At 34.4% G+C, this 26193-nt stretch overlaps 1 protein-coding gene across 5 annotated transcripts in view; it reads right to left on the bottom strand.

The window, feature by feature from the left end:
• WDPCP (WD repeat containing planar cell polarity effector) overlaps positions 1 to 26193 on the bottom strand; it is a 302619-nt gene that overhangs the window by 225980 nt on the left and 50446 nt on the right. For 4 of the 5 annotated variants that reach the window (XM_019635240.1, XM_019635244.1, XM_019635259.1 and 1 more), the window contains exon 2: positions 3733 to 3817. In XM_019635240.1, the coding sequence (XP_019490785.1) occupies positions 3733 to 3793 (61 nt within the window). In that variant the 5' untranslated portion in view covers positions 3794 to 3817. Of the gene's footprint in view, positions 1 to 3732; positions 3818 to 7324; positions 7531 to 26193 lie in introns of all 5 variants that reach the window. The other variant, XM_019635251.1, reaches the window with a different exon arrangement.

Consider the following 26193-nt stretch of genomic DNA (forward strand, 5'->3'; position numbering starts at 1 on the left):
AAGTGCAGAGTCCCAAACAAGATGAGAGGCCTACACAAACACACATCATAATTAAAATGCCAAAGGTTAAAGACAAAGGGAGAATCTTAAAAGCAGCAAGAGAAAGGCAATTACATAGTTACCTACAAGTGAGCTCCCATAAGACTGTCAGCTGATTTCTCAACAGAAACTTTGAAGGCCAGAAGAGATTAACACGGAATACTCAACGTGATGAAAGCAAGGACCTACAACCAAGACTACTCTACCCAGTACCATCATTTAGAATCGAAGGACTTATAAAGAGCTTCCCAGAAAAGAAAAAGCTAAAGGAATTCATCACTATCAAACCAGTATTACAAGAAATGTTACAGGGACTTATTTAAGAAGAAGAAAAAAGATAAAAAATATGAATAATAAAATGGCAATAACCATATATCTATCAACAATTATGTTAAATGTACTTGTAAATAGATTAAATGATCCAATAAAAAGATACAATGGTTGAGTGGATAAGAAAACAAGACCTGTACATATGCTGCCTACAAGAGATGCACTTCAGATCGAAAGACACACACAGACTGGAAGTAAAAAGATGGCAAAAGATACATCATGAAAATGGAAATGAAAGGAAAAGATGGAGGAGCAATACGTATACCAGAAAAATAGACTTTAAAACAAAGGCTATAACAAAAGACACAGAAGGATCCGGAATTCCACTTCTGGGTATTTAGCCAAAGGAACTCAAAACACTACTTCAAAAAGGCATGTGCATCCATATGCTCACTGTAGCATTATTTACAGTGGCCAAGATATGGAAACAATGTAAGTTTCCATCAATAGATGAATGGATAAAGAAAAGTGGTACATATCATACAGTGGGACATTACTCAGCCATAAAAAAGAATGACATCCTGCCTTCTGCAACAATGTGGATGGACCTAGAGGGTATTATGCTGAGTGAATTAAGTCAGACAGAGAAAGACAAATACCATATGATTTCCCTTATATGTGGACGCCGAAGAACAAAATAAACAAAACACAAACAAACTTATAGAATTCCTAAGTTAAATCTCTAAAATTCTTATCCATGTGTTTTGTCAAAGCATTCATTTTATTTTTTCTAAAATATTTATGTATATTTCAACATAATTATGTTTTCTGGTTATAAAAATAATATATATTCAGTGTACAAACTTTGGAAAGTAAGAAAAGCACAGAAAAGTTAAATGTCCCATGTTTCCATTCTTCAGGGACAGGTACTAATAATATTTTATTGTCTCTCCCTAGAGATTTTTTTCTGTATGTCTATTTATTACCAAATAAAGTGTTACACTAAAAATACTGTTGTAACATTTTTGTTTTAAAATTGTGTAATTACTGGATAAATACAAATGATTATATGTAATGTTAAAAATACAAAAGAATATATGTAAGATTAAAAACATACAAAAACCAGTAAATCAAAGAAAAAAATAAAAACATTACATTTTTTTTTTTTTTTTTTTTTAGCTGAGCCATCCTGCTACCTGTTGGCAGCTCAGCGGCTGCTCAGCTCGGGCTGGACTTGAACCGCTGTTGCTCAGAGCTCAAACTCTTGAGCAAGCTCTTAACCAACTGAGCCACTCGGCCGGCCCAAAACATTACATTTTAAGCCTCCTGTGTGCCCTTTCCAATTTCCATTCCACTCCCTCCCTTTTCAGAGCTATACTAAAATTTTGTTTATAATCCTAATTTTCTTTGTAGTATTAAGAAACATACATTATCTAATTTTGCCTGTTGTTTTTGAACTTCTAAATGCAATCATGCTGTATGTACACTTCTGCAACTTACTTTTTAAAATTTTGTGCCCAATATTACATTTCTGACATTCATCTATGCTGCTACATGCAGCTGTAATTCATTTGCTTTCTCTGTTGCATAAATGTATGTATCCATTTTCCTGTTAATTGATGTTTGGGTTGTTTCTAGTTTCTAGCATTATAAACAGTACTATCATGAACACTTTTGTACACATCTCCTGGTGCACAAGTGTCAGGGCTTTCATTAGGACATATATATATATATATATATCTTGGAGTGGAATTACTGGTCAATTCCACTCGTATATCTGGTAACTGGTAGTGTATCGGTATACTCGTATATCAACTTACTGGATAATGTCAAATTGTTTTCTAAAGTGGTTGGACCAATTTATACTCACCAGCAGTGAGATAAGCTCACTTCCTTTCTTTGTTCTTTTCTATTTTCTGAGAGTTTTTCCCTTTTGAGTTTTAAATTTTTTTCTGCTTCGTATTTTCAATTTCCAAGAGCTTAATGTAACTTCCCATGTTACATTAATGTAACTTCCCATGTTACATTCATTAATGTAATGAAGCGTCTGTATTTTGTTTCTTCCTGTTCATATTTAAAAGTGAGGCACTAGAAAGCCGATTAGAAGCTCTGTGTACATGAATAGGGTTTGCTCACTGGTGGGCTTCACCGATCATTTAGGAACCACGGTTTCACTTGAGGAGCCCCTCAAATGTCAGTGTGGATAGGTCTTCTCTCCGGGGCCAAGCAGTCACTTCATCCCTGTTTTCAGTTCAGCACCTCTCTCCTGTCTTCTTCTACTGGGGCTAATGTCCCTAAGTTTAGAGCCTCCCTAATTAAATATCTGCACAGTCTGAAAGGTATCTCATTACTTCTTAAGCAGACTTTCAAGTCCCTTTATTGTCACCCTTATGCCACATCCCATCTCCTACAGCATTTGGCTCCTCGAATTCTGCATCTTTCTAGAATTTTGAGACACAAATTGGCTGTTATTGGAATTCTCTGTATTTCTCCAGCAGTGAAATCTGATATTCAGATTATTAAACTTTGCTAATTCCTCCATCCCTTCCATCTTCTAAAAATCATCCAACGGCAATTGTCCATTCTCCTATTCTTTTAATCCTTGTAGGTTAATGCCTTCTTTATTTTATCATTTACTCTCATTTTAGAAGAATTTGGGGAGGAAGCAAATGTGTGTTAAATTCACTTTGTTTAACTGAAGTTTCATTCCTTACACATTTTAAGCAAGGCAAACAATGAAATCATAATAACATTCATTTGTAATTATATATTTAATATAAAGAAATACTTAGGAAAGGAAAACCATTTTCTTAATAATGATGCTAAAGGGATATAAATAAAACTATTCTCCTCAATACAAGAGCTGTTTTTGGTGATAATCAAAAGAAAGGGATAATCAAAGAAAAGAAAGATTTTTGGAAAAGATTTTTCTTAATGATATTTACTTTATCCTATAATGCTAATAAGTATTGTGAAAATACACTTGTATTACTCCCCCCAAAAATGTGAAATGCAAAGAGCATTAATATAATTAATTGTACATCTTAGCTCTGTTTGATATATTATTTTAAAATCAAATAGAAATACCTTTACCATTAGCTAGCCTGCAAACATTTATGAATATAAATCAGTTATTATGAACAATTCCAGCAAAAAATTAAACATGTATGTGTCTTAAGAGGAAACAAATATTAGGCCAATAAAATTAGTTTTTACAACAGAAAATCTAACTGAAGCTTAAAAATATAAGTTAATCAGAGTAACTAAAAGGAATATTTTCCATTAGCCAATTTTTAATTAAGTATAAAGAAAATAATATAACTCCAGCTGGAGAATCTAGGCTCTAAACCTTTGCTGGTATTTATTTATAATGTTTTAACTTATATTTTAAAAAATATTGAAATTAATCCAGAGCTGATTTACCCCCAATGTGTAAGGTATTCTTCAAAGACCACAAGTGCAGTTCAGTCAAGCAGAAAGACATCTGATGGCAGAAGGAATCTCTGTCCTGTTTAAAAAATAATTAAAAAGAGGTGCCAATTAATTATCTTCTAATGCCAATAAAACCAAGACCCCTTAGATATAATAGAATCATTTGCCACTACTGATATTCGAGATATGGCTCATTAGAACAAACATTAGTATAGCCTTGGTTAATCATCCAGAAATAAACTCTAGAAGAAAAATGCACTTTTCATAGATTTACTATTGTCATTACACTGAGAAATGTGCTAAAAAGAATATATATTTGAGTTTTCAATAACATATGTGTGGTTTTTAAAGGTCTGAGTATATTTAGAATTATTTAGTATTTAAGCATTTTTAAAAACATATTTTTAAGGAAAGGAAACATCTGTTAGGTAGTTATTAAGTACAGACACATTTGTGGTGTTTTTAATATACAAAGCAAATATTTACTATCTCTCACATATAAACTGGCTAATTTAAAGTGAAATTTGCAAGGTAAATAGTATATAGTTACTATTATAAGAAACACATTTACTTAGAAGTGAACTGTGTGAAACCACCTTAGCATTTAGTTTGTTAATCTGTACGTCATGATAGATCCAGATATTCTACTCCAACTGCATTAAAAAAATAATAACAAAAATGCACATCCTGTATTTTCTCACAATTTTACTAGCAGGGGTTAGTGATGGATATTATTGATATAATATAAAATATATAATAATATTATATATATATATTTTTTTTAACTAAGTAGAACCTAATCAATTTGGACTGATTGGGAGAAGACCAATCTGAGTCAGGAAAAAAGTCAATATTTTACAAATATTTGAAAAGAATTTATGTAACTTTCAAATGTTTGCTTGGATATATATATGTAAACTACCAACATTTTCCTTTTAGAGATCATTAAAAATTGCTCTTTTCCAATAAACTTCTGAATAACAAAAGAAGCTTTAAAAATATTTTAAGACATGTTTTGGATGGAGGAATAAGCCTTCAGCTTATTTAACATTAGGAGTGAATAAAAATATTTCCCATCCTAGTCATATGGGTGACCATCTATAATAATTTTGGACATAGTATAAAATTCTTTGGCCTTTCCTTCACCTTTAGATTTGACCTCAATACACTTATAATCATCAAGAAACAGGTGCATATTCAACTAATGAGGACACAGTATGCTAATTATTAAAATGGCAGAGTGAACAATGTGACAACATAAAAGAAGGGCCCAAGCCTGTCTGAAAGAGTGGGCCTCTAAGAAAGCTACAGGGAAGTTTGTGAAGTGTTAGCAAGACCTCAGAGAAGTATAGGATTTTACCAGTTAAACAATGAAGAGGATGATGAGGATAACAGATAATATGAAGTACTTACCTCATGACAAGCATTGTTCCAAACATCATACATATGTATATGTGTATATATGTATTTGTATGTATATATGTAATTTATATATTAACTCATTTATTCCTTATAGCTACTCTTTAGAGTAGTACCACCATCACTTCTATTAAGAGAAAAACGAGGCACAGAGAGATCACACAGCCAGCAGGTGGTGGAGGCAGGCGCTGAATCTAAGCAGATTGGCTCCAGAGTCTGAGCTCACAATTACAGTGCCCTACTGTATTGGCTGTACAGAGGTATGATATGGAAAGCACATAGTAGTTTGAGTAAAAGAAAGGCATGTCCCAGGGATGGTGGTAAATCAAGATGCATATTGGAAAGTGATGGACAAATTAAGCTGAAAATGGTAAAAAGGAAACAGGCTACAATAATGGTAAATTTTGGATTGATCTGAATTCACTCTTTTCCTTGTATCAAAGAGCCTTTAAAGGTTAGAGATGAATCAAAGGATCCTCCAATCCCCAGATCTGCCCTGCTCGAACCAAAAGCTGGCTGCAATGTACACAGGGATGCGGTAGGAGAGCTAGTGGGCTGTATTACTATGAAAGAGTTTCCTATCAGCAGAAAGCAGGAAAAAAGAGATATTAAGCAAAGCATAAGTTTTTCCGTTCAATTGAGTATTATCTTTCAGAGTTGTCACATTAGGAGTGACTCTAGTGAGGCTGCTATTACTTAAAATATTTCCAAAGCTGTGTTCTCTGGGAATGTTTTCAGTTAGTTTTATGAAGCTTATTTCAGAATTATTATTTTATGGTTATACTTTTTTAAAAACTAAAATACTGTATTAGAATATGTAAATTGCACCTCTCTCATTTGTATGGGTGATGTCTGCAATGTTTATTTAAAGAATCAGTTAATGAATTAAGTAAATATTTATTTTGCATTTATTAAGCTTAATGTATGAATTGTAGACTCTAAGTCCTGGTTTCTTATTCCAACTTCTCAGCTTACTAGCTAATTTGGACAACTTACTTAACTTCTCTGTTTCTAAGTACCCCCTGTTATAAATAGGTATAATTAAGTACCTACCTCAGGACTGTATTGAGGGTTACATTATTCAATTACCTTATTATTGCCATTGTTGATGCTATTGCTACTACTACTTGGTATGTTTAGCACTAGGCAAATTTATATGGAAAAAACAAAAAAGGTATTAAATATGATCTCTCACTTTATATAGTTATTTAAGGTGAAATGACTGAATGAATACTAAGCACAACACAGGGGTTTTGTAAAGAAAAAACATTTATATGTGGGGAAGTTTAACATAAGAGGAAGTATGCATGAATTAGGACAATCAAATGGATTAATATCCCACTGAAACTGGGAAGAAAGGATGTGATGAAACAGGAGCACACTTTCTCTGATATTGAGCAACAAGAGTCACGATTTCTAGATTACACTAGAAAATAAGAATTCACTTTCCTCAATGTAATGTTTATCCAAATACCAGTAATTAGAATTCATGACAATTTGGGCAAAGACAAGGCTGAAGTTTAGCTGTTAGTAGCTACATAAAAAGATTTACCATGCAAATTAAATACAGATAAAATTTTATAACTAAAACCAAAAAGGCAGCAACTTTACTTACATATCAAAAGAAGAACGCACTTGAAATTTTATTTTTCAGATTAAGTCTATTCAATAATAAAGAATTTGTCAAAACTTTCCTCTGATAACAGAAATGGAGAGTGGAGAATAATTTTCTTTGTAATCCATAGTGGCTATTTCTAAGAGGCAGGAACGGCTTTTAACTAGAAAACCAGTAGGTCTACTGCCCATACCTTTATTAAGTTTTAAAGTCCTTAACCACTCAGAAATCATGCAGTTTGGGGGGAAATAAGCAAAATGAGGTGTGTGGAGAGCTTCAAGTGTCAAGTGCAAAGCCTTTGACCCTACCCATTTGGACATAAGCGGAAATTTTGAGAATAGTACAATGTAGAGTCTACAATGGGACCTGTCTTCCAGTTCAGCATCAAAGGATTCATGTCTGGTTCTAATGGGGGTGCAAGGACTGAGAAAAATGTACAACCAAATGCTCATACAAACAACACTGCTATAGTTTCCACTAAAAGTAAAGGACAAAAAAGAGAGACATTCTACTTTACAAAGGATTCCTCTGTGGCCCCACAGGGAGTACCTGGTATAAACATGGTGAAGTGACTGCAGGGGTGATGCCCAGCAGAAAGTGAGCAGGACTGGTAGCCCTTCAGATTAGTGTGATCAGTGAAGAGTGGCGGTATCCAGACAAAATGGGATCTGTACCCAGCAAAAGTAGCCACGATGGCCAAGGAGTAATCCATACACGTGAAGAAATGGCAGCAATCATCAGCTGATAAGGTAGGCCTAGGAAGTAGTAGGTAAGGCAAGTGAGAAGAAAATGTCAATGTTCATTAGTAAATGAGTGGACTTGTTTATGAACACATGTGATGGCTCCTGCGGACCCCCCAAAATATGTGTTGTTAAGGACGCGGCTTTGCAGGGTCAGGCATTATTAGGGGGCAAAAGATAGTAAAATGTGGGTTATTCATCCTTTCCCCTAAACTTCAAATATGTATAAGTAAAATCACATAAAAGAGAATTAATGGAGTAAATAACACAAATTTGTAAAAATCTATAGTAATTGCTGGGAGGGGGCCAAATCAATATCTTTTTTAGTCCTCAAGATGTCTTGCCATCTCTATACTGTGCAATTTTTTTTGAATAATGCAGACATTAAAACACCTTGCATCTTAAGCATGCCAGTAGTTAAAAAGAATGCTGGTAATTTCCTAGTTTGAAAAATGTGCCTGAAGGAAGTAGTCAAGACTTAACTTGTATTATTCAAATATTGTATTAGTGCATAAATAGTTGTTTTGAAAGGGGGAAGAAAAGAATTTCAGAAGAATGCTGGATTCTGCATTTCAGGAGGGGGTGTGTGAAAAAGGTAGTGAAATAGGGAGTGCCTAGCAAAGTAAGCTGAGAAATGCTGCCCCACTCATGCCCTTGTGCATTTCTCTGGGGATAAACCCAATGCACATGACTTAGAACTAGAACAAAAATATTTACATGGGGGAAAATGAAAGAATGAATTAATTTAAAATATAGAAAACTGTTTTAGTATTGAATATTGAATAGGAAAAAGAATTATTCAAATGAAAAGAATAGAAGCGAGAACCTAAACAAACAAAAACTGCCCATAATTTTTCAATTATTTTAAAATATCTTTTCAACTTTTACAATTTTCTGTTTACTTTAATTTCACAGGGTAGCTGATGACAGTCGCAGGTATCTCAGAAGGCCATTCTGAATCCAAATTTCCAGACTCCAAAGAGAAGCAGCAGCATGATTTAAATTGAGCATGACCTAAATCTAGATAATTTTTTTCTTGGGAGAGGGAGGAGAATCTATGATAGTCCAAATTTGAGGAGACACGAAGGAATCCTAGAGAGCCCTTCTTATTTTCTACTTACATCCTCAAAAAGTTTAAAAGCTTCCTTCCCAAACAGGTTACATTACAATAAATATTTATTTGCTTAAGAATAATAGTTACCATACAGACTAAATTTTAAGAATGTAACATGCAAAATAGAAACCACTGCACTAGGCTGCTGTATCTTGTCAAACCTTTGATAACATTGTTTTGAAAAATAAAAACTAAGTTTTAGAGGTAAAGATAACTGGTCACTAAATAAATCTACAAAATATTTGCCTTCCCTGGTTTCTGGAATCAGCTACTTTGACTGCTTTGGGAAGAACAGGAAGCTTGAGGGCAAATAAAACCCTAATGTAAAATATGATGTGAAAGAAAGAATTAACTAAGAGAAGACTTTGGTGTAGTTTAACAAAGACAAATGATCCCATCGTGCCAAAAAGACATTTAAGATGAATGTATGAGCAAAATGCTTCAAAGAGCCTAAAGGATTATGTTTCGTAGGCATAATCTTAGAACATATACTTACTATTTATTATCAAGAGATGTTCTGAAGAACATCTATTCACCAATTCAAAATATACAAAACTAAAGAAAACGACAGAGTATGAATTTAAGATTAACCCCTGGTTAGTTGTATTAGGTGTTCTAGTCATCATTAGGTAATTTTCAAATTACATAAAATACACTGTATTCCCCCACATTCTCTTATCAACACAAAATTATATTAATACCTGTTAAGCATATGCGTGAACATATTTCATCAACATCAGAAATAAAAACTTTTTGAAATATTCAACACTAAACCAAACAATTAAGTAATTATAAAATAATAAAGGACAGAGGAGTCTCAAAATAGAGAGACCTCAAGCTTGGATTATTGAACCTGTTGTAACAAGAACACTGAGTCATTTGGACCTCAGAGAGTCCTATGATAACTAAATATTCATTAAGTATCACAAATACTTTGAGCATTTTAGGTGTATAACATTTTACCATGAGTCATGGATACAGAGATTTATAAAGCAAGGTTTCTACTATCCTACTATCAAATACCTATAATCTATTGTAGCAGATAAAATAACCACAAAAACAATAGCATGAAGTTTGTGGTAAGTGCTAATTTAGCAACGTAAACAAAGTGCTATAGGTGTTCAGTATATATTCTAGTTTGATAATAAAGAAATGCTTTTAGAAAGTAGAGGGTATTTGAGGATTGTTAGGTTGTGATAGAGGGAGAGATAAAAAGGAGGGAACAATACACTTTAGACAGAGAAATGCAAGGATTATTTGAGAAATAATAAGCAATTTGTTTGGTAAACAAATAGGAGAGATAAATCAGGGCTAAATTAAGAAGATTTTTAATGCCAAATTTAAGAATTAAGACTTTATATCTGTTAGGTAGCCAATTGAGGAGTAATGAAAAGTTTCTGCTCTGGTATTTTAGGAAGGGTAATCAACAGCTCAGAATCATTAAAAGATTAACTGTGTGGGTGGGGGTATTAGAGGAGTGGAGGAATATTCAATACAAGTGACCTGTTAGAAGGGGAATAAATAGGTAACACCAATATACAGTAAAAAGGACTTGAATTGGAATGGTGGCAGATGGGATGTAAATAAACAGATTCAAGCGATCTTGTAAAGAAAAAATCAGCAGCATGTGATGACTGATGAGAGAAGAAAGAATCTGGAGGAACCACCAAGGGATAGGGATCTAGTTACTGCACAGATAGTGACCCTTGCTTTGAACATGGCTCCACTGAGTAGACATGCCTCCATCATTATATGCCAGGTAAAAGGGTTCCCATGCATTCTGTTCACATGCCTGCCTTAGTTACTCAACCCACACTGCTCAGTTTTCCTAGTGCCTGTCCTGGCTACTTGGTAGCTTCGCCACTCAGTTTATAACTCTGGCTCTTCCTCCTCCTTAGACTGTGCTTCGGCTTCTTTACCCTGACAAAGAACTCACAAATACCATTTTTCTTGGGCACACCTGGTTCCCAGGATCCCCTTAACCATACCTGTTCCCACCTGGTGTATTCTAGTTTCAAGAGCAGGACTTGGATTGAAACATACATAAAAACAGGTTAATCTAGAAGAGGGGCAAGTTCTGCTATGGTCAATAAGTTCAATTTTAGATACGGTGTGAGTTCAAGCCGTAAGGGTAGATATGGGTTTGTCTAGCTGGTAGCTGAAAGTACAGAGGGGCCTGGGCCATATAAAAAATTGTGGGGTTTTCTAAATAGAAAAGAAAGTTAAAACCACTGAATAAGATCCCATAAGAAAAACAGAAGTCAAGGATAGATATTTTGGTAATTCTCCAATAAAGAGAAAATGAAAAAGACAGATTGAGACAGCCATGAAAGAGAAAAATGATATGTGTGTGTGTTTTTAAGTGGTTACTATAGGGATCAAACTCGTTTCTGAATTTTAATGCAGACATGACCTCAATATAGTTTAATGAGAACTAATGTTTTATCGAGGACACAGAGATTAAGTCTTCTAAAGAAGGTGTGGTTCTGCTGCTCTGAATACTGGGCCCTGAGCCAAAAATGTCTTAGTTCTAATCCTGCTGTGACAAATTTACCCCAAACCATTTAACCTCTCTGCCTCAATTTCCCCACCTGCAAAAATAGGGATAATGACATTGACCTACATTTCTAAGAGTGTTGTAAGGATTAATTAATGTTGTATAATGCTTTGAAGATAAAAAGCGCTGACCATTATTAGTGGGTATAGCACATCTAATTGCCTATAATACTAAAAACTTGATCCTTTAATTTTATTCAAACAGCAGAAGTGTCCTAGCTCCCTTAGTGACATTTCACGTATTATTTTTTAATTATTATTTTAAATATATATAGATCTTTTCTATATTATTTCATAAGTGTTAGCTCATAGCATATAAAGTTATATACAGATCAGTTCAGAAGTCTAGAACACCTTTTCAACCTAAATACTAAGTGTAAATATTCAGGACATAATTATTTGGTAATGATCACCCATTGCAAATATTCAATAAATGTTAAAAGCTAATACTTATGAAATTTTAGATTTAACAGGTAACACTCAGCAAGTAAATATTAGAAACAAAATGCAAAACCACAAAGCAGTATGTTAAAAACAGTCTATCATGTCCTTATTTTTAAAACAAGCTATAGAACCTAAAAGTATACAAAAAAATAAATAAATAAGAGAGACACTTTTAAATCCATTAGACACTCTGTCTGGTCTTTCGTTTCTTCTTGGGTTTTAAAATTATGATCGTAACACATGTTTTTTGTTTAAAGAATGCAAACAATATGGAAGCGCTTGCTGTTAAAATGAACATGTTCCCCTCCCTCTCTCCTGCCCTCCCCACTCTGAGAACCACTGCACAGCGTGGCATGTGGTCTTCCAGACTTTCTTGGTGTACTCACAGTATTGTCCACACCCATACTGATTTGTTTTATATTTTTGTAAAGACAGGATTTTACTGTACATACAATTTGCTTTTTTTTCATTGAACACCACAGCATAGAATTTCTCTGTTAGAACATATAGATTTACCTCCTTGTTTTTTAATAGCTACAAGATGCTCCACTGGACAGTAATCATAATTTAACCATTCCCTTAATGAACAAGATTCTGTTTCTACTTACTACTTACAAATAATACTATGAAAATATATACACACAACTGATGCTGTGAAAGGTACTGCCAAATTGGCCTCCAAGATGACTGTACCAATTTACAGCTCCACCAATAACCCTATAACTTCAATAAGATGGAGTATTACTAAAGTTTTTAATTTTTGCTAATCTGGTAGGTAAAATATGGATTCTTGTGGTTTTAAGTTTCATTTTTCTATTCATTAAAGAGATCAAACATCTTTTCATGTATTTTTTAAACAATTTTGTTTCTATAAATTACCTGTTCCTAGCTTTTGTCCGTCTTTATTCTAAGCTCTTTATCCGTCTGTGCATCAAAACTAAACCTTTGTTATATACATTGGACATATTTAGTCCTTTAAAAATTTTTTTCATCAACTTTATATATGAAAAAAATAAGGGAATATAAAATTCACATTTAAAAAAAATTGGGTATAACATAACAGAAAGCTCTCTGAATTCAATTCAGCAATTGCTGTGCAAAGTGCAATAGCCAGAGGGTGGTTTTTCACAGCTGCTAAAAATTGGTCAAATGATGCTATTTCTAGATTAAGCAAAGGGCAACAGATTCTTAAGTTCCAAGAGAACCTGTGCATCATTCTTATTAAAAGAGGTCAGAAGAAAATCTATGCCTAGGGAAAAAAAGGTAAGAGTCCCTTCACTTTCTCAAAATAAATTGTGGCAAAAATCTTTATAAACCTCCTGTTACACTTAAATTTGGAAAATATTTCTCTAGGGCATTATTCGAACTGTTTAATTCACTTAGTTAAATAGATCTTGTCAATTTAACATTTTCCATCCTGTAAGCAGTTTTGACATTTAGACAATTTATCAATGGCTTCTTCATTGTAGCCTGCTTTCTTTTCTTCTTTCTACTCATTACATGCAACAAATTAAATTTCACTAATATTTAAAGATCAGTGTTGACCTTTGCATAGCCATTTTCTAGGTTCTTGTTAATACAAACATCTTGTTTGCTGATGCTCATTTTAAATATTTTGCTGCACACAATTTCCATTATTCCAGAGAGACTTGTATTTAGTTGAAGTGCATTTCCCCCTCTAACCTTGAAAAATAATTGCAATGGCTTATATTAGGCATTTTAGAAACAAAAAAGTATTCCTGCATAAGCAAATAATAACAATTATAAAATAATCTTTGCTTACCACTACTCCAACACATGTACCCACCTTTCTGATCTTAAAAAATGTAGACATAATTCTTGTTTGAGATACATTCTAAAACCACAACAATAAAAAAACTAGGAAAATAAAATGTTGGCAACATGATCATGATAATTCTAGATTATAATTCCATAAATATTGTTTAATGCTACAGTTGAATAGATAGAAGGAATGTGGTTTTGAAGAGAAAATAAACTGAATTTCAGGAATAATTCCTAAAAAGCAGAGTTAAAGACAAGGGAACACTGAAATGCTCTTATCTAAACCAATGCTAACTGCCAAAATAATTTGTCAATTTAGAGTTACTGTTTTAAAAAGCCATATAAATCAAAGACTGTTGCAAAGTGAGCAGGAATGAAAAGATAGAGATCCCTTCTCTTCAAATAGGAAGGGCTGGAAAATTTTGAAGTAGCCTGCAGCTATACCACCTCAACCTTGTCAGATTTCACTTGTCAACACTTTGATGACAGATTGCCACCCCCCTCTAAAAAACAAACCCTAGTAACTGTTGAAAGAAATAGCTTCTTATAAAAAGAGGAATATCTCATGCAACTTGATAGTTGTATACTTTAAAATCTTTTTTCCCCAAAAGGGACTTGAAAAATGTTTTTCTGTAGCTTTTATTAAAACTTAGAAGCTAAAGAACTCTCCCACTGGGGAAGTAAAGGGGGGGATAACATTTTTGAAAACCTACTAAATGCATTTTATATTCATTATTTCATTTAATCCTCATCGTAATCTTCTGAAATCATATACTAAATTGTGTGTGTATTTGCATCATATGTAGTGTGTTTTATGTGGTGTGTGCGTGCGCACTAACAGTATTTTTTCTGGGCTGGAAACAGCAGTTTCTCCAAGGAGTACATTTGCCTACCCTCCCCTCATCTCCAAATCAACTCTGATAGACTCTAAACCTCTTAATTTATGGATATGAAAACTGAGGTTCAGGGAAAAAAAAGTAATTTGCACAAGTTCAATCACCTTGTTAAGGGGAACAGTTAGGACTAGAATTCCTGTCCACTAGAATTCCAAGTTATCTGTGCAGCGCTCTTTCTATTCTACCTCTCTCTGCCTAAACTCTGTGCTAAATAGAGCCTTTTAGTTAAGCTTCTGCTTAAGCACCTGAGACAGGTGTCAGTTTAGACTTGTATAATTAATCCATGGCGAAAGATATAGATGGAACCTATTTTCTGGCTAAATTTGTTTTGCTTAGAATGCTCTTGGAGGAAGTTACTTGAATGACCATTTAAGGATTATATTTAATTAGTATATCAATAGTTTGTAAGTAAACTTATGTATCTAAAACATCTAATTAAAAATGGTATTTCTTAAGCACTAAAGAATCTTTATACTATTTGCTTAGCAAACTTCATAGATAAAATAAAAACAAGCTCTGACATGAATCATTAATGTTTTATGGCTGATTATTAAATAAATTGTCTTCCTTTTAAGTTACTGTATTGTATCAGAGACTGATATATATTTTTATTTTGACTACCCTTGTATGGTAGTGGCTCTCATTAAGTTCTCAGCCCTGTCTCTATGACAAGTTCTTAACGAAATGTAAACATATCCTAAATACTCACAGTTTATAAGGAGTCAATGGAATTGTAATAGATAAGTATGATATCGGGGGTGGGAGGGCAGTGGATAGGGGGAGGGGAGCTGTTACTTTATGAGGGGTAAAAAGGATAACTATTGCATTGTTTTGTATACCTGAAACTAATAATAATAAAAAATAAAAATAAAAAGAATTCTGCAGTGAATCCTTTTATTGCAATTGGATCTTCATACTCTTTCTTCCCTGATTGGTTATTTTCACCTTCACTAATGCTTTGTTACAGCGTTATCACTTATATAATACTTTCAGTATTTTGTTTCAGGGGTTGAATGAAGAACCAAAGTAGGTAACTCAGGAAAAAACAGCCTTTTCTTATTGAAATGAAGGCCTGTGAAGAACCACTAAGGTCCCCAGAGAAGAGATCAATTTCTCCTTAATATGTTTAACACAGGCATACATCATCATGGCTTAAAATGTTAATAATTCCCTAATGCCGAAGGAAATTATTACCTGATATTTAAAAATCAGTAGAATAAAACAAGGAAGATTCTAGATTATGATCATGTTGTGCCCTAAAGCCCATACAAATAATGGATTAATAAAAAATGTCTCCTGTGCTTTTAAAGCTGCACTCTAAAAGTGATTGAGAGTAAATGGGATAATGTATTTGAAAATACGTGGCAAATGTTAATTGTTCAATAAATGTCAGTTTCCTTTTCCTGAATATTCACTATCCATAAAAGAATCTGATTTCAACAATACAAAAGAAAAAATATTCTAACTATTTTAGCATTTCACTGGGCATCATTTCATCTCATTATTTTTAGTTTGGTTTGACCTGCATTTGAAAAGCATCTACGCAGTGCCAACCATTGGGCCAGGCACTGTGCTAGGCATTCTGGATATGAAGAGAAAAAAACAAGTAGTACTTGCACTTGAAGAGGTCATAACCTAGCAGGGGAGAGGGTGGGGGAGGAGAAAAATAATGAATATAATCATATAAGATATGGAAAGTAAAATAGAACCATGTCCAAGGAAGAAAGTATAGAGAACAGTTTTTAATTCTGGCTTCTAACACAATATCAATCACAAAAATGGAAATTATATAGTCAGGTGTCACTTAACAACAGGGACACATTCTGGGAAATGCATTGTTAGGCGATTTTGTCATTACATGAACATCAGAGACTGCACTTACACAAACGTCGATCTTGTAGAGCTTACTATACACTTAGGCTGTATAGTATAGTCTATTGCTCCTAGGCGACAAACCTGTACAGCATATGTTACTGTACTAAATACTGTAGGCAATTGTAATACAATGGTATTTGTGTATCTAAACATAAAAATGGTACAGTAAAAATATAGTATAAAAGATAAAAAATGGTACACCTGTATAGGGCACTTACCAAGAATGGAGCTTGCAAGATTGGAAGTGGCTCTGGGTGATTCAGTGAGTGAATGTGAAGGCCAAGGGTGTGTTGTACACTAAACACATCATACACTTAGGCGTCATTAGACTTAATAAAAAATATTTTTCTTTCTTCAATAATATATCTACCTTAGCTTATTGTAACTTTTGTACTTTATAAAGTTTAATTTTTTTTAAACTTTTTTACTTTTTTGTAATAACACTTAGCTTAAACACAAATACATTGTACAGATTGTACAGCTGTACAAAAATATTTTTTATTTATATCCTTATTCTATAAGCTTGTCTCTATTTTTTCATTTTTAATTTTTTTTCACTTTTTAAACTTTTTTGTTAAAAACTAAGATCATAAACACACCTTAGCCTAGGCCTACACAGGGGCAGGATTGTCAATATCACGGTTTTCCACCTCCACATCTTGTCCCAATGGAAGGTCTTCGGAGTGATAACGTGCAGGAAGCTGTCATCGCCTATGAGAACAATGTTTTCTTCTGCAATACCTCCCAAAGGACCTGCGTGAGGCTCTTCTTGAGGAGCCTCTTTTCAGAAATACGTCCATGGTGGTTTGGTTTCCTTTCTTTTTTAAAAAAATATTTTATTGGGGAATTGGGGGAGGGGAACAGACAAGTTGCTGTCCTTTTGCTCTTCAGTCTAGTTGTGGAGGACATCGCTTCACTGGCCCATGTTGGTATTATCATTGCGCTTATCCCGGGTGAGGCAGTCGCTCACCAGCCAATGGACAGCCGCTCACGGCAGCTCAGGGCAGCTCCCGAAAGCTCACGCCCGCTGCCAGCCAGCCCCACTGCAGCCTACCCAGTCGCCAGCGACTCACAGCAGCCCAGCTCCAGGTCAAGCTATTGTTCACCATCTTAGCTGTAGAGGGCGCAGCGTCACTGGCCCTAATGTGGGATCCGAACTGGGGCCCTTTTGCTCAGAACTGTCATCCCAAGACAACTCCTAACAAATGTGCCACTCAGCCAGCTCTGGTTTGGCTGCTTTTCTTCATCACAGGTTTGCTTGTAAGCAGATGAAGCACCATGAACTTTCCTGTCTATCAATGAAAACCTTCCGGTGTTGGGGTCCATGTTTTCAAACTTCTCAAGGAGTTTGTTGAAGTCTCCAAAAACTTCTGCTAAACCCTTTACTGTGAATTTTCTTGAGGGTTCTTCTTTTTCTTTTACTGCAGTTTCCTTTTCTCTGCCTCTTCTTCAGCTATGCATTCCTGTTCCAGTTCCAACAACTCCTCATTAGTCAATTCCTCAGGAACCATGTCTAGGAGCTCCTCAATGTCATCTTCATCCACACCCAGGTTCAAGTCGTTTGCCCTTTCAACCACAGCCTTGTGGATATTTGCAACCTCGTCCTCCTTGGCAAATTCTTGGAAACCATACACAAATCTCCTGAGTATCTTCTTCCAGGTTCCATCCATACACTTTTTGGTAACATCATCCCAAACTCAAGCAACGTTCATGATACAGTTGCAGATGTTACAATCCTTCCAGAATTGCATCAGTGTCTTCTCAACTGCAGTAATAGCCTAAGTAAAGGTCCTCATTAAGTAGTAGGCCTTAAAAGCTTCTATAAATCCTTTATCCATGGGTAGGATCAAAGAGGTGGTGTTTGGAGGGAGAATCATCAGTTTGATATTAAGATGAAAATCACAAATAAAAGGAGGATGTCTCAGAGCATGATCAACAATAAGCGAAATCTTGAAAGTTACGTTATTCTTCAAATGAAGTACGTCTTCATTTTGATAGCACAGTAATTCAGGAGGGCATCTTGGAAGATGACCTAGGTCATCCATGGCTTATTTTATAATATATTTTTTTATTTTTCAATAACAGTTGACATACAATATATTAGTTTCAGGTGTACAACGTAGTGATTAGACATTTATATAACTTTTGAAATGATCACCCCAATAAATCTAGTACCAATCTGACACCATACATAGTTATTACAATATTATTGACTATATTCTCTTTACATCCTCATGGCTATTCTGTAACAACCAATTTGTACCTCTTAATCCCTTCCCCCCTTCACCTATCCCCAAACCCCCCTCCCATCTGGCAACCATCAAAATGTTCTAAGTTTGTTTCTGTTTTGTTTGTTCATTTATTTTGTTCTTCAGATACCACATATAAGTGAAATTATATGGTATTTGTCTTTCTCTGACTTATTTCACTCAGAATACCCTCTAGGTCCATTCATATTGTTGCAGATGGCAGGATGTCATTCTTTTTTATGGCTGAGAATGTCCCATTGTATATATGTACCACTTCTTCTTTATCCAATCACCTATTGATGGAGACTTGGGCTGCTTCCATATCTTGGCTATTGTAAATAATGCTGCAATGAACATAGGGATGCATATGTCCTTTTCAAGTAGTTTTTTGGGTTTCTTCAGATAAATACCCAGAAGTAGAATTACTGGGCCCTTCTTTGTCTTTTGTTGTAGCCTTTAAAACAAAGTCTATTTTTTCTGGTATAAGTATTGCTACCTCAGCTTTTCTTTTCATTTCCATTTTCATGATATATCTTTTTCCACCCCTTTACTTTCAGTCTGTGTGTGTCTTTCAATCTAAAGTGAGTCTCTTAAAGGCAACATGTATAAGGGTCTTGTTTTCTTATCCATTCAGCCACCCTATGTTTTTTGATTGGAACATTTAATCCATTTACATTTAAAGTAATTGTTGACAGATATGTGATTATTGCCATTTTATTATTCATACTTTTTATCTTTTTTTTTTCTGCTTCTTAAAGATGACCGTTTAACATTCCTTGTAATACTGGTTTGGTGGTGATGAACTTCTTTAGCTTTTTCTTGTCTGAGTCATCCATGACTTCTTATTGTTCCTGTAATACACTGGCAGTATGTGTTTATTGATATGCTTGAAGGCCCTGAGGGTCTCACTGTCCAGATCATAAAGGGTTTCAATTTGTAGCCTGCAACTTCACCCTCAAGCAAGACTATTATCCTGTCCTTAAAACCTAGAAACCTGGCATTCACTTGGCCTCCTTATGAATAAAGTCCTTTCAAAGATCTGTTTCCAGAATAGGGGGGTTCCATCCATATTAAATATTTGCTCTAGCAAATAATTTTCCTCCACAATCAGCTTACCTAGAGTTTCCAAAAATTCTTCAGCCGCCTTCACATCAGCACTCACAGACTCACCACTCAGGAACCATGTCTAGGAGTGAGTCTGTGACATTATGTAATGAATAATGATTCCTGAATTATTTAAATTGCTCAGAGCTAGCAGTAAATTCAACACTGCAGTCAGGTCCATCCTTTTCTTTCAATGTCTCAAACAAACTTTTTTCTTTGGCCATGATCGTCATGGTGCTCTGAGAAATATGCTTCTGTGTCTGGTCTTTAATCCAGATCATTAGAAGTTTCTCCATGTCTGATACAGACCCTTCTTAAATTTTTGTTAGTTTCGTTGCCTTCAATGAAGTAGATCTTTTAACAACTTCCGTCACTTTGTTCTTGTTTGTCAAGATCATAGCTGTGATGGAATGGAACATGCATGACTAGCAGGCAATAACCGTCACTAATTTTCCACATTCATAGTTCTTAATCACTTTTAATTTTATTTCCAGGTCAATCACTAGGCGTGGCCTCTACTGGCAACAAAAGCAGTGTATTTTATACACTTAGAAGCCATGATGACTGAAACAACACAAGATTAAATGAAGCACAAGAGAAAATGATGCAATCAAGAAACAAGGTAAAGAAGAGAGGCTGTACAAGGCTGCTGCCAGCATAACATGGCATACTGTTTTACAGCAAACCTTTTTATATAAATTAGAAGAGTATACTCTAAAATAACAATAAAAAGTATACAGTATAGTCTAGTATATACATAAACCAGCAACAATTGCATCGTAAAGAATAAAATACCTAAAAATAAATTTAGCCAAGGAGAAAGACCTGTACTCTGAAAACTATAAGACACTGATGAAAAAAATCGAAGACAACACAAATAAATGGAAAGATATACCATGTTCACGGACTGCAACAATTAATATTGTTAAAATATCCATCAATCTCAAAGGAATCTACAGAGTCAATGAAATCCCTACCAAAATACCAATGGAATTTTTTCACACAACTAGGAAGAATCCTAAAATTTGTATGGAACCACAGGAGAACCAAACCAGCCAAAGCGATCTTGAGAAAGAAGAACAAAGTTGCTCCCTGATTTCAAGCTATACTACACAGCTGTAGTAATCAAAACAACATGGTATTGGCACAAAAACAAACACAGAAATCAATGGAACAGCACAGAGAGCCCAGAAATACATCCATGCTTTAATGATCAATTAATCTATGACAAAGAAAGCAAGAATATACAATGGGGAAAACAGGCTACTCAATAAATAGTGTTGGGAAAACTGGACAGCTACTTGCAAAAAAAATGAAACTAAACCGCTTTCTTACATCATATTCAAAAATAAACTCTCAGAGGATTAAAGACTTAAATGTAAGACCTGAACCCATAAAACTCCTAGAAAAAACACAGGCAGTAAACTCTTTGACATTTGTCTTAGAAATATTTTTTTGCATGTTTACCCAAGCAAGAACAACAAAAGTAAACAAATGAAATTATATCGAACTAGAAATATTTTGCATAGTAAAGAAAACCATTAACAAAACAAAAAAGGCAACCCAATGAATGGGAGAAGATATTTGCAAATGATATATCCAATAAGGGACTAATACCCAAAATATATAAAGAAATCAAACAACTCAACATTAAAATATGGAACAATCTGATTAAAATATGGGCAGAGGACCTGAATAGACATTTCCCAAAGAAGACATAGAGAGGCCAACAGACACATGAAAAGATGTTCAGTATCATTAATCACCAGGAAAATGCAAGTCAAAACCACAATGAGATATAACCTCACATCTGTCAGATTGGTTATTATCAGAATCACAAGTAACAAGTGTTGATGAGGATGTGAAGAAAAGAGAACCCTCATGCACTGTTGGTGGGATCACAAATTGGTGCAGCTACTGTGGAAAACAGCATGGAGGTTCCTCAAAAAATTAAAAAGATAACTACCATATGACCCAACAATCCCACTTCTGGTATCTATGCAAAGAAAATGAAAATACTAACTTGAAAAGATATCTGCATTCCCTATGTTCACCGCAGCATTATTTACAATAGCCAAGGTATGGAAGCAACCTAAGTGTTCACTGACAGGTGAATAGATAAAGACGTGGTAAATATATAAAATGGAATATTAGTCAGCAACAAAAATAGAACAAAATCTTGTTATTTGTGACAAAACAGATGGACCTAGAGAGTATTATGCTAAGTGAAACAAGTCAGATGGAGAAGGACAAATACCATATGATTTCACTTACATTGGAACTGAAAAACAAAATAAATGAACAAAGGAAACAGAAACAGGAACAGACTCATAGATATAGAGAACAAACTGATGGTTGCCAGAGGGGAGGGGCTGGGAGGATAGGCAAAAAAGATGAAGAGGTTTTGAGGTACAAACTTACAGTTATAAAACAAATAAGTAATAAGGATATAATATGTACAGCATAGGGAATATAGTCAATAATATTAAAACTCTGTATGGTGACAGATGGTTACTAGACTTATTACAGTAATCACTTCATTAAGTATATAAGTGTTGAACAATTCTGCTGTAAACCTGAAACTAATATAATATTGTATGTTAACTATAATTTAATAAAAGAGAAACACACTAGGATTTTTCTGGGATAATTTAGCACTTTGACTTTGCAACATTCCACGATGTCACCTGGCATTTAAAAATAGGTGCAAAACTGCTGGGCTGCCCACAGGTAGCATTTATTATTTAGGGTATGCATGTTATATGGAGTGTTAGGCTATGTCAAAGCTTTAAGGTGGACGTAAAACACCCAAACATAAATATGGAGCTCAGGAGTGAGATCTAGAATAAAAACAAGGGTTTAGGAGCCAATCATATAATTGAAGCCACAGATGTAGATGGCGAGAGAGAGTGGTAGCAGGAGGAGTCTCAAGGTAGAGGGAGGGTTTATTTTTTAAGATGGAAGAGACAGAAATAACAGTTATTATCATCATTCCATCCATCATTTGCAACCTCTCTTCCCAGCTCCTCCTCTCTAGAGGAATTAGGGCCAGGGCTGAAAAGAGCACAGTGTCAGTAATTAGTTTTGGTGCCAACTCAGGCTGCAGCTGTGTGTCCTGTAAACAGTACAGCTCAGGATTTGTCACAGATGGTGCCAGTCAATGAGAAGGTGTCTAGGTATTCAAAGCAGGCTTTGCTATTTTTCTCAGTAGTTAGTAAATATTCTATGTCATTTGTTTTCTAATAAAGAAAATTTATATAAACATATTTTCACTACAAAATATTTATGACTCAACACATATGAGTGCATGGTGGATCTGGCATAAACAATGGTTTTAGTATGCATCCTCTTTTTATGAACATTCCAAATTATATTCATGTAAACTACCTAATTTATGAAATTGATGTTTGGACATGATTTAGTTATTTCAAACCTAAATGTTATGTTGTGACTTTGCTGCAAATTATTCAATATCTGGCACATTCAAAAGTATTTTCCATTAGAGGTACTCAATAAAAGGTTTAATATTGTTACAGAGCAATGGTCAATTCCTGAAAACTACATTTATGTTGGGCGTTGTTAACCTCCTATATCTAAATCACTGATTATGCCAATAAGGAAATATGTGTGATTTGCCTTTAGAAATTGCATTTACTTGTTTCTAAACCTCAGCAAGTTTGGAAAATCTCCAAGGTTTTAGTGTTACTCATTTTATGTCTGATCAAGAAGAGAGAAGGAAGTTCTCTTTTCAGATAATTAGAGTATGTGGAGTGCTCTATAAGCATTTTCTCATTGAGACTTTACAGCAAACATATTATGTAGTATTTCCCTATTTTATAATGTAGAAAAATGATGGAGCAATACTGTTAACACAAATTTGTCTAATTCCAAAACCCATCCTTTTGTCATTACATGCTTCTTTCATTGTAGAGTATGTTCCAACTATGAGCCTCCTGGGGCTCACTCATAGATCTACCAGCTCAGGGGTCAGCAAATGTTTGAGATGGAAGAACCAATCCTGTCCCTCACAACAATTTAAAAATTATTCGAGAGCCATAAAACAAATGAAATCACCATTATGTGAATAATATCCTTTAAAAATTTTATAAATGAAACTATGATAGTTTTATTTTCAATTTCAATTTTACTTCAGAGCCACATGTATGTACCCAAAGAGCAGCATGTGGCTTGCGAGCCAGTTTGCCGACCTCTCCAAACCAGCTTTCAAACCAGCTTTCAAATAACCATGACTTCATGAGATCCTTGCCAAAAATGCCCATCTAAGCCACTCTCAAATATCTGATGTACAGAAACAATGAAGATAATGAATGTTTATTTTTTTGAGTTCGGATATTCTTTTATTAGATTAAATATATGACTAATTCATTCTAAATGTGGGAAACCTTTCCAGTCTTATCACAAACATTTCTTTTTACCTTTCCCAACAATATGGAGTACACTGTGGCTACACAGAAATGCTGTTTTACTGAAAGAGAGAGAAGAAGAGGAGGGTGAGAAGGGAAGAGAAAGCAAGGGCGAAAGAAAGAAAAAAAGAAAAACAAAAAACCCACCCTTTCAAGTCTTTCCCATTATTATCAGTCACCATCCTCTTGTCCTCTTTTCCTTTCTTAGCTCTGCTTCCTCTTAAATACACAGGATGCCAAAAAATGTATACACATTTTAAGAAAGGAAAAAACTGTATTAAAATTGTAATACTCGATATATACCAAAAACAAAAGATCAATACAAGTCATGTGTATACATTTTTTTTGGCCCCCCCCCCCCCCCGGTATATCTCAATCTTTCTACTTCTTTCCATCTTCATTATTATCACTCTAGTTTATGACACCATCTAATTTTACCTGGAACACTTCAATAGCCTTCTGATTGGTCTCCCATTTCAACTTTTGGGCCTCTATATAATCCATTTCTCATAAAATATAAAACTATTTAAAAATTGTTAATATATTATGCACAATATATAATAATATACTATTTAATATAAAATATTTTTAAATACACAAATTAGATAATTTTATTTATTCATCTAAAACTCTTGAAAAAGCCCCTCCTTCATATGTCTTAAAGTCCTCACACTGGCTTACATACGCCAGTGTGAGTTGGTCCATACCTCTTCTACATAATCTCCCTTCACTCCTCTATAGAAAGACAACTTGGAGCAAAAATGTAAAGAGACTTGGATAAAATGCAACAAGTCTGCACTTTATTCCATATGTCAATAGTTTTCAAACTTTTTCCTCCTGGCAGAACACTTTCTCTTTCAATAAAACACTGTACATAACTCCAACATATAAAACTTGTAAAAGTAGAGATGTTCTGGTAAAAGCGAGGTCCAGGTGCCCATTCCGACCACTAATACAAAACAGTTCCCTAAGACCAAGTGGTTACATGAGGGGTGAGGAAGGACATAATTTGGTTCTCAAGTTTTAGTTACATTGCATCGCCTGGATTGACCTGCCATCACTCAACTTCTCTCTCAGATTTTGTCTTAATTCAGTATTTTCACTCTGAGCATTTTTTGAATTTTATCTCCCAGATTACTATTTCAGTTCTGTAGTTATGATCTATTACATTGTTTTGCTCTTCATATACATGCATATATGTATATATCTATAAATTTTTTACTTTTAACAATCTTATTTTAAATTTCAAAGATCTCTTCCCCTCATGGCTTCTTTTGGATAGTGGTCTGTTCTTGTTCAATTATCTTCTGGAAATCTCTCAAAAGTTATTAGAATATATTTTGTATGCTTTTCTGTTCTTTGAGTTAAATGTTTCATCCAGATTTTTGTCTGTTCATCTTGGCTCTTATTTTTCCTGCTGTTGGTTTTCTTAACTGTCTGAGGATCCTTAGCTTTCCATTCATATTTTAAAATGAACATCTAAATTGATAATATACATAGTATTGCTCTCCTGGGCAGGGCTGCCTTTCCTTTTCATTTTCCCTCCCATCCATGACTGGAACACAGGTAAGTCCTCCCAAATCACTTCATGTTCTAATCTTTTCTCATGCCCCTACAGCCACATTGGAAGCCTTTCCCAGATAGGTAGTTTACCTTATGATTTTTAAATTTCTCTCCTATTTAAGAAACAGACCTTTAAATAATTACCCCTACTAGCAAGAACTTGAAAGTTTTGAGACTCTCCTTTGATGTACAGTTGTTTTCTTTTCTGTAACATTTTGGGTTGTCATCTTCCAGCCTCTGCTTTCTGTCTGTCAGGAATTCCTCACAATTTCTAATGGCATCATTTCTTTTTGTCCAATGGTGTTGAGAATTTGTCTTTTAATTCTTCCACCATTTTAAAGAATTTGGAAAAGAAAGTAGTGGCATCTATTTGAAAAGTGATTTAGAAAGGGAAAAGGCCCTAGAACATCTGTAAAGGGGAACAATATAGTGGAGTTAACAAAGTTAAAGATATCAGAATATGTTGCTTAACCTACCTTTCCAAACTCATTCTTTACCACTTTCCTCCTTAGCCCACTCCAAAAACATGGTCTTCTGTTCTTCAAAAAATATCAAGCTTATTCCTACTTCAAAGCCTTTGTGCTGCTTTTATGTGGATATCTGATGCTTCTCATGATTCAGATCTCTATGCAAATGTCACTTCTACCTAAAAGTCTTTTGCAGCTAGCATT

This window comes from Hipposideros armiger, unplaced genomic scaffold (genome assembly GCF_001890085.2).
Source record: "Hipposideros armiger isolate ML-2016 unplaced genomic scaffold, ASM189008v1 scaffold_2, whole genome shotgun sequence".
Lineage (NCBI taxonomy): Eukaryota > Metazoa > Chordata > Mammalia > Chiroptera > Hipposideridae > Hipposideros > Hipposideros armiger.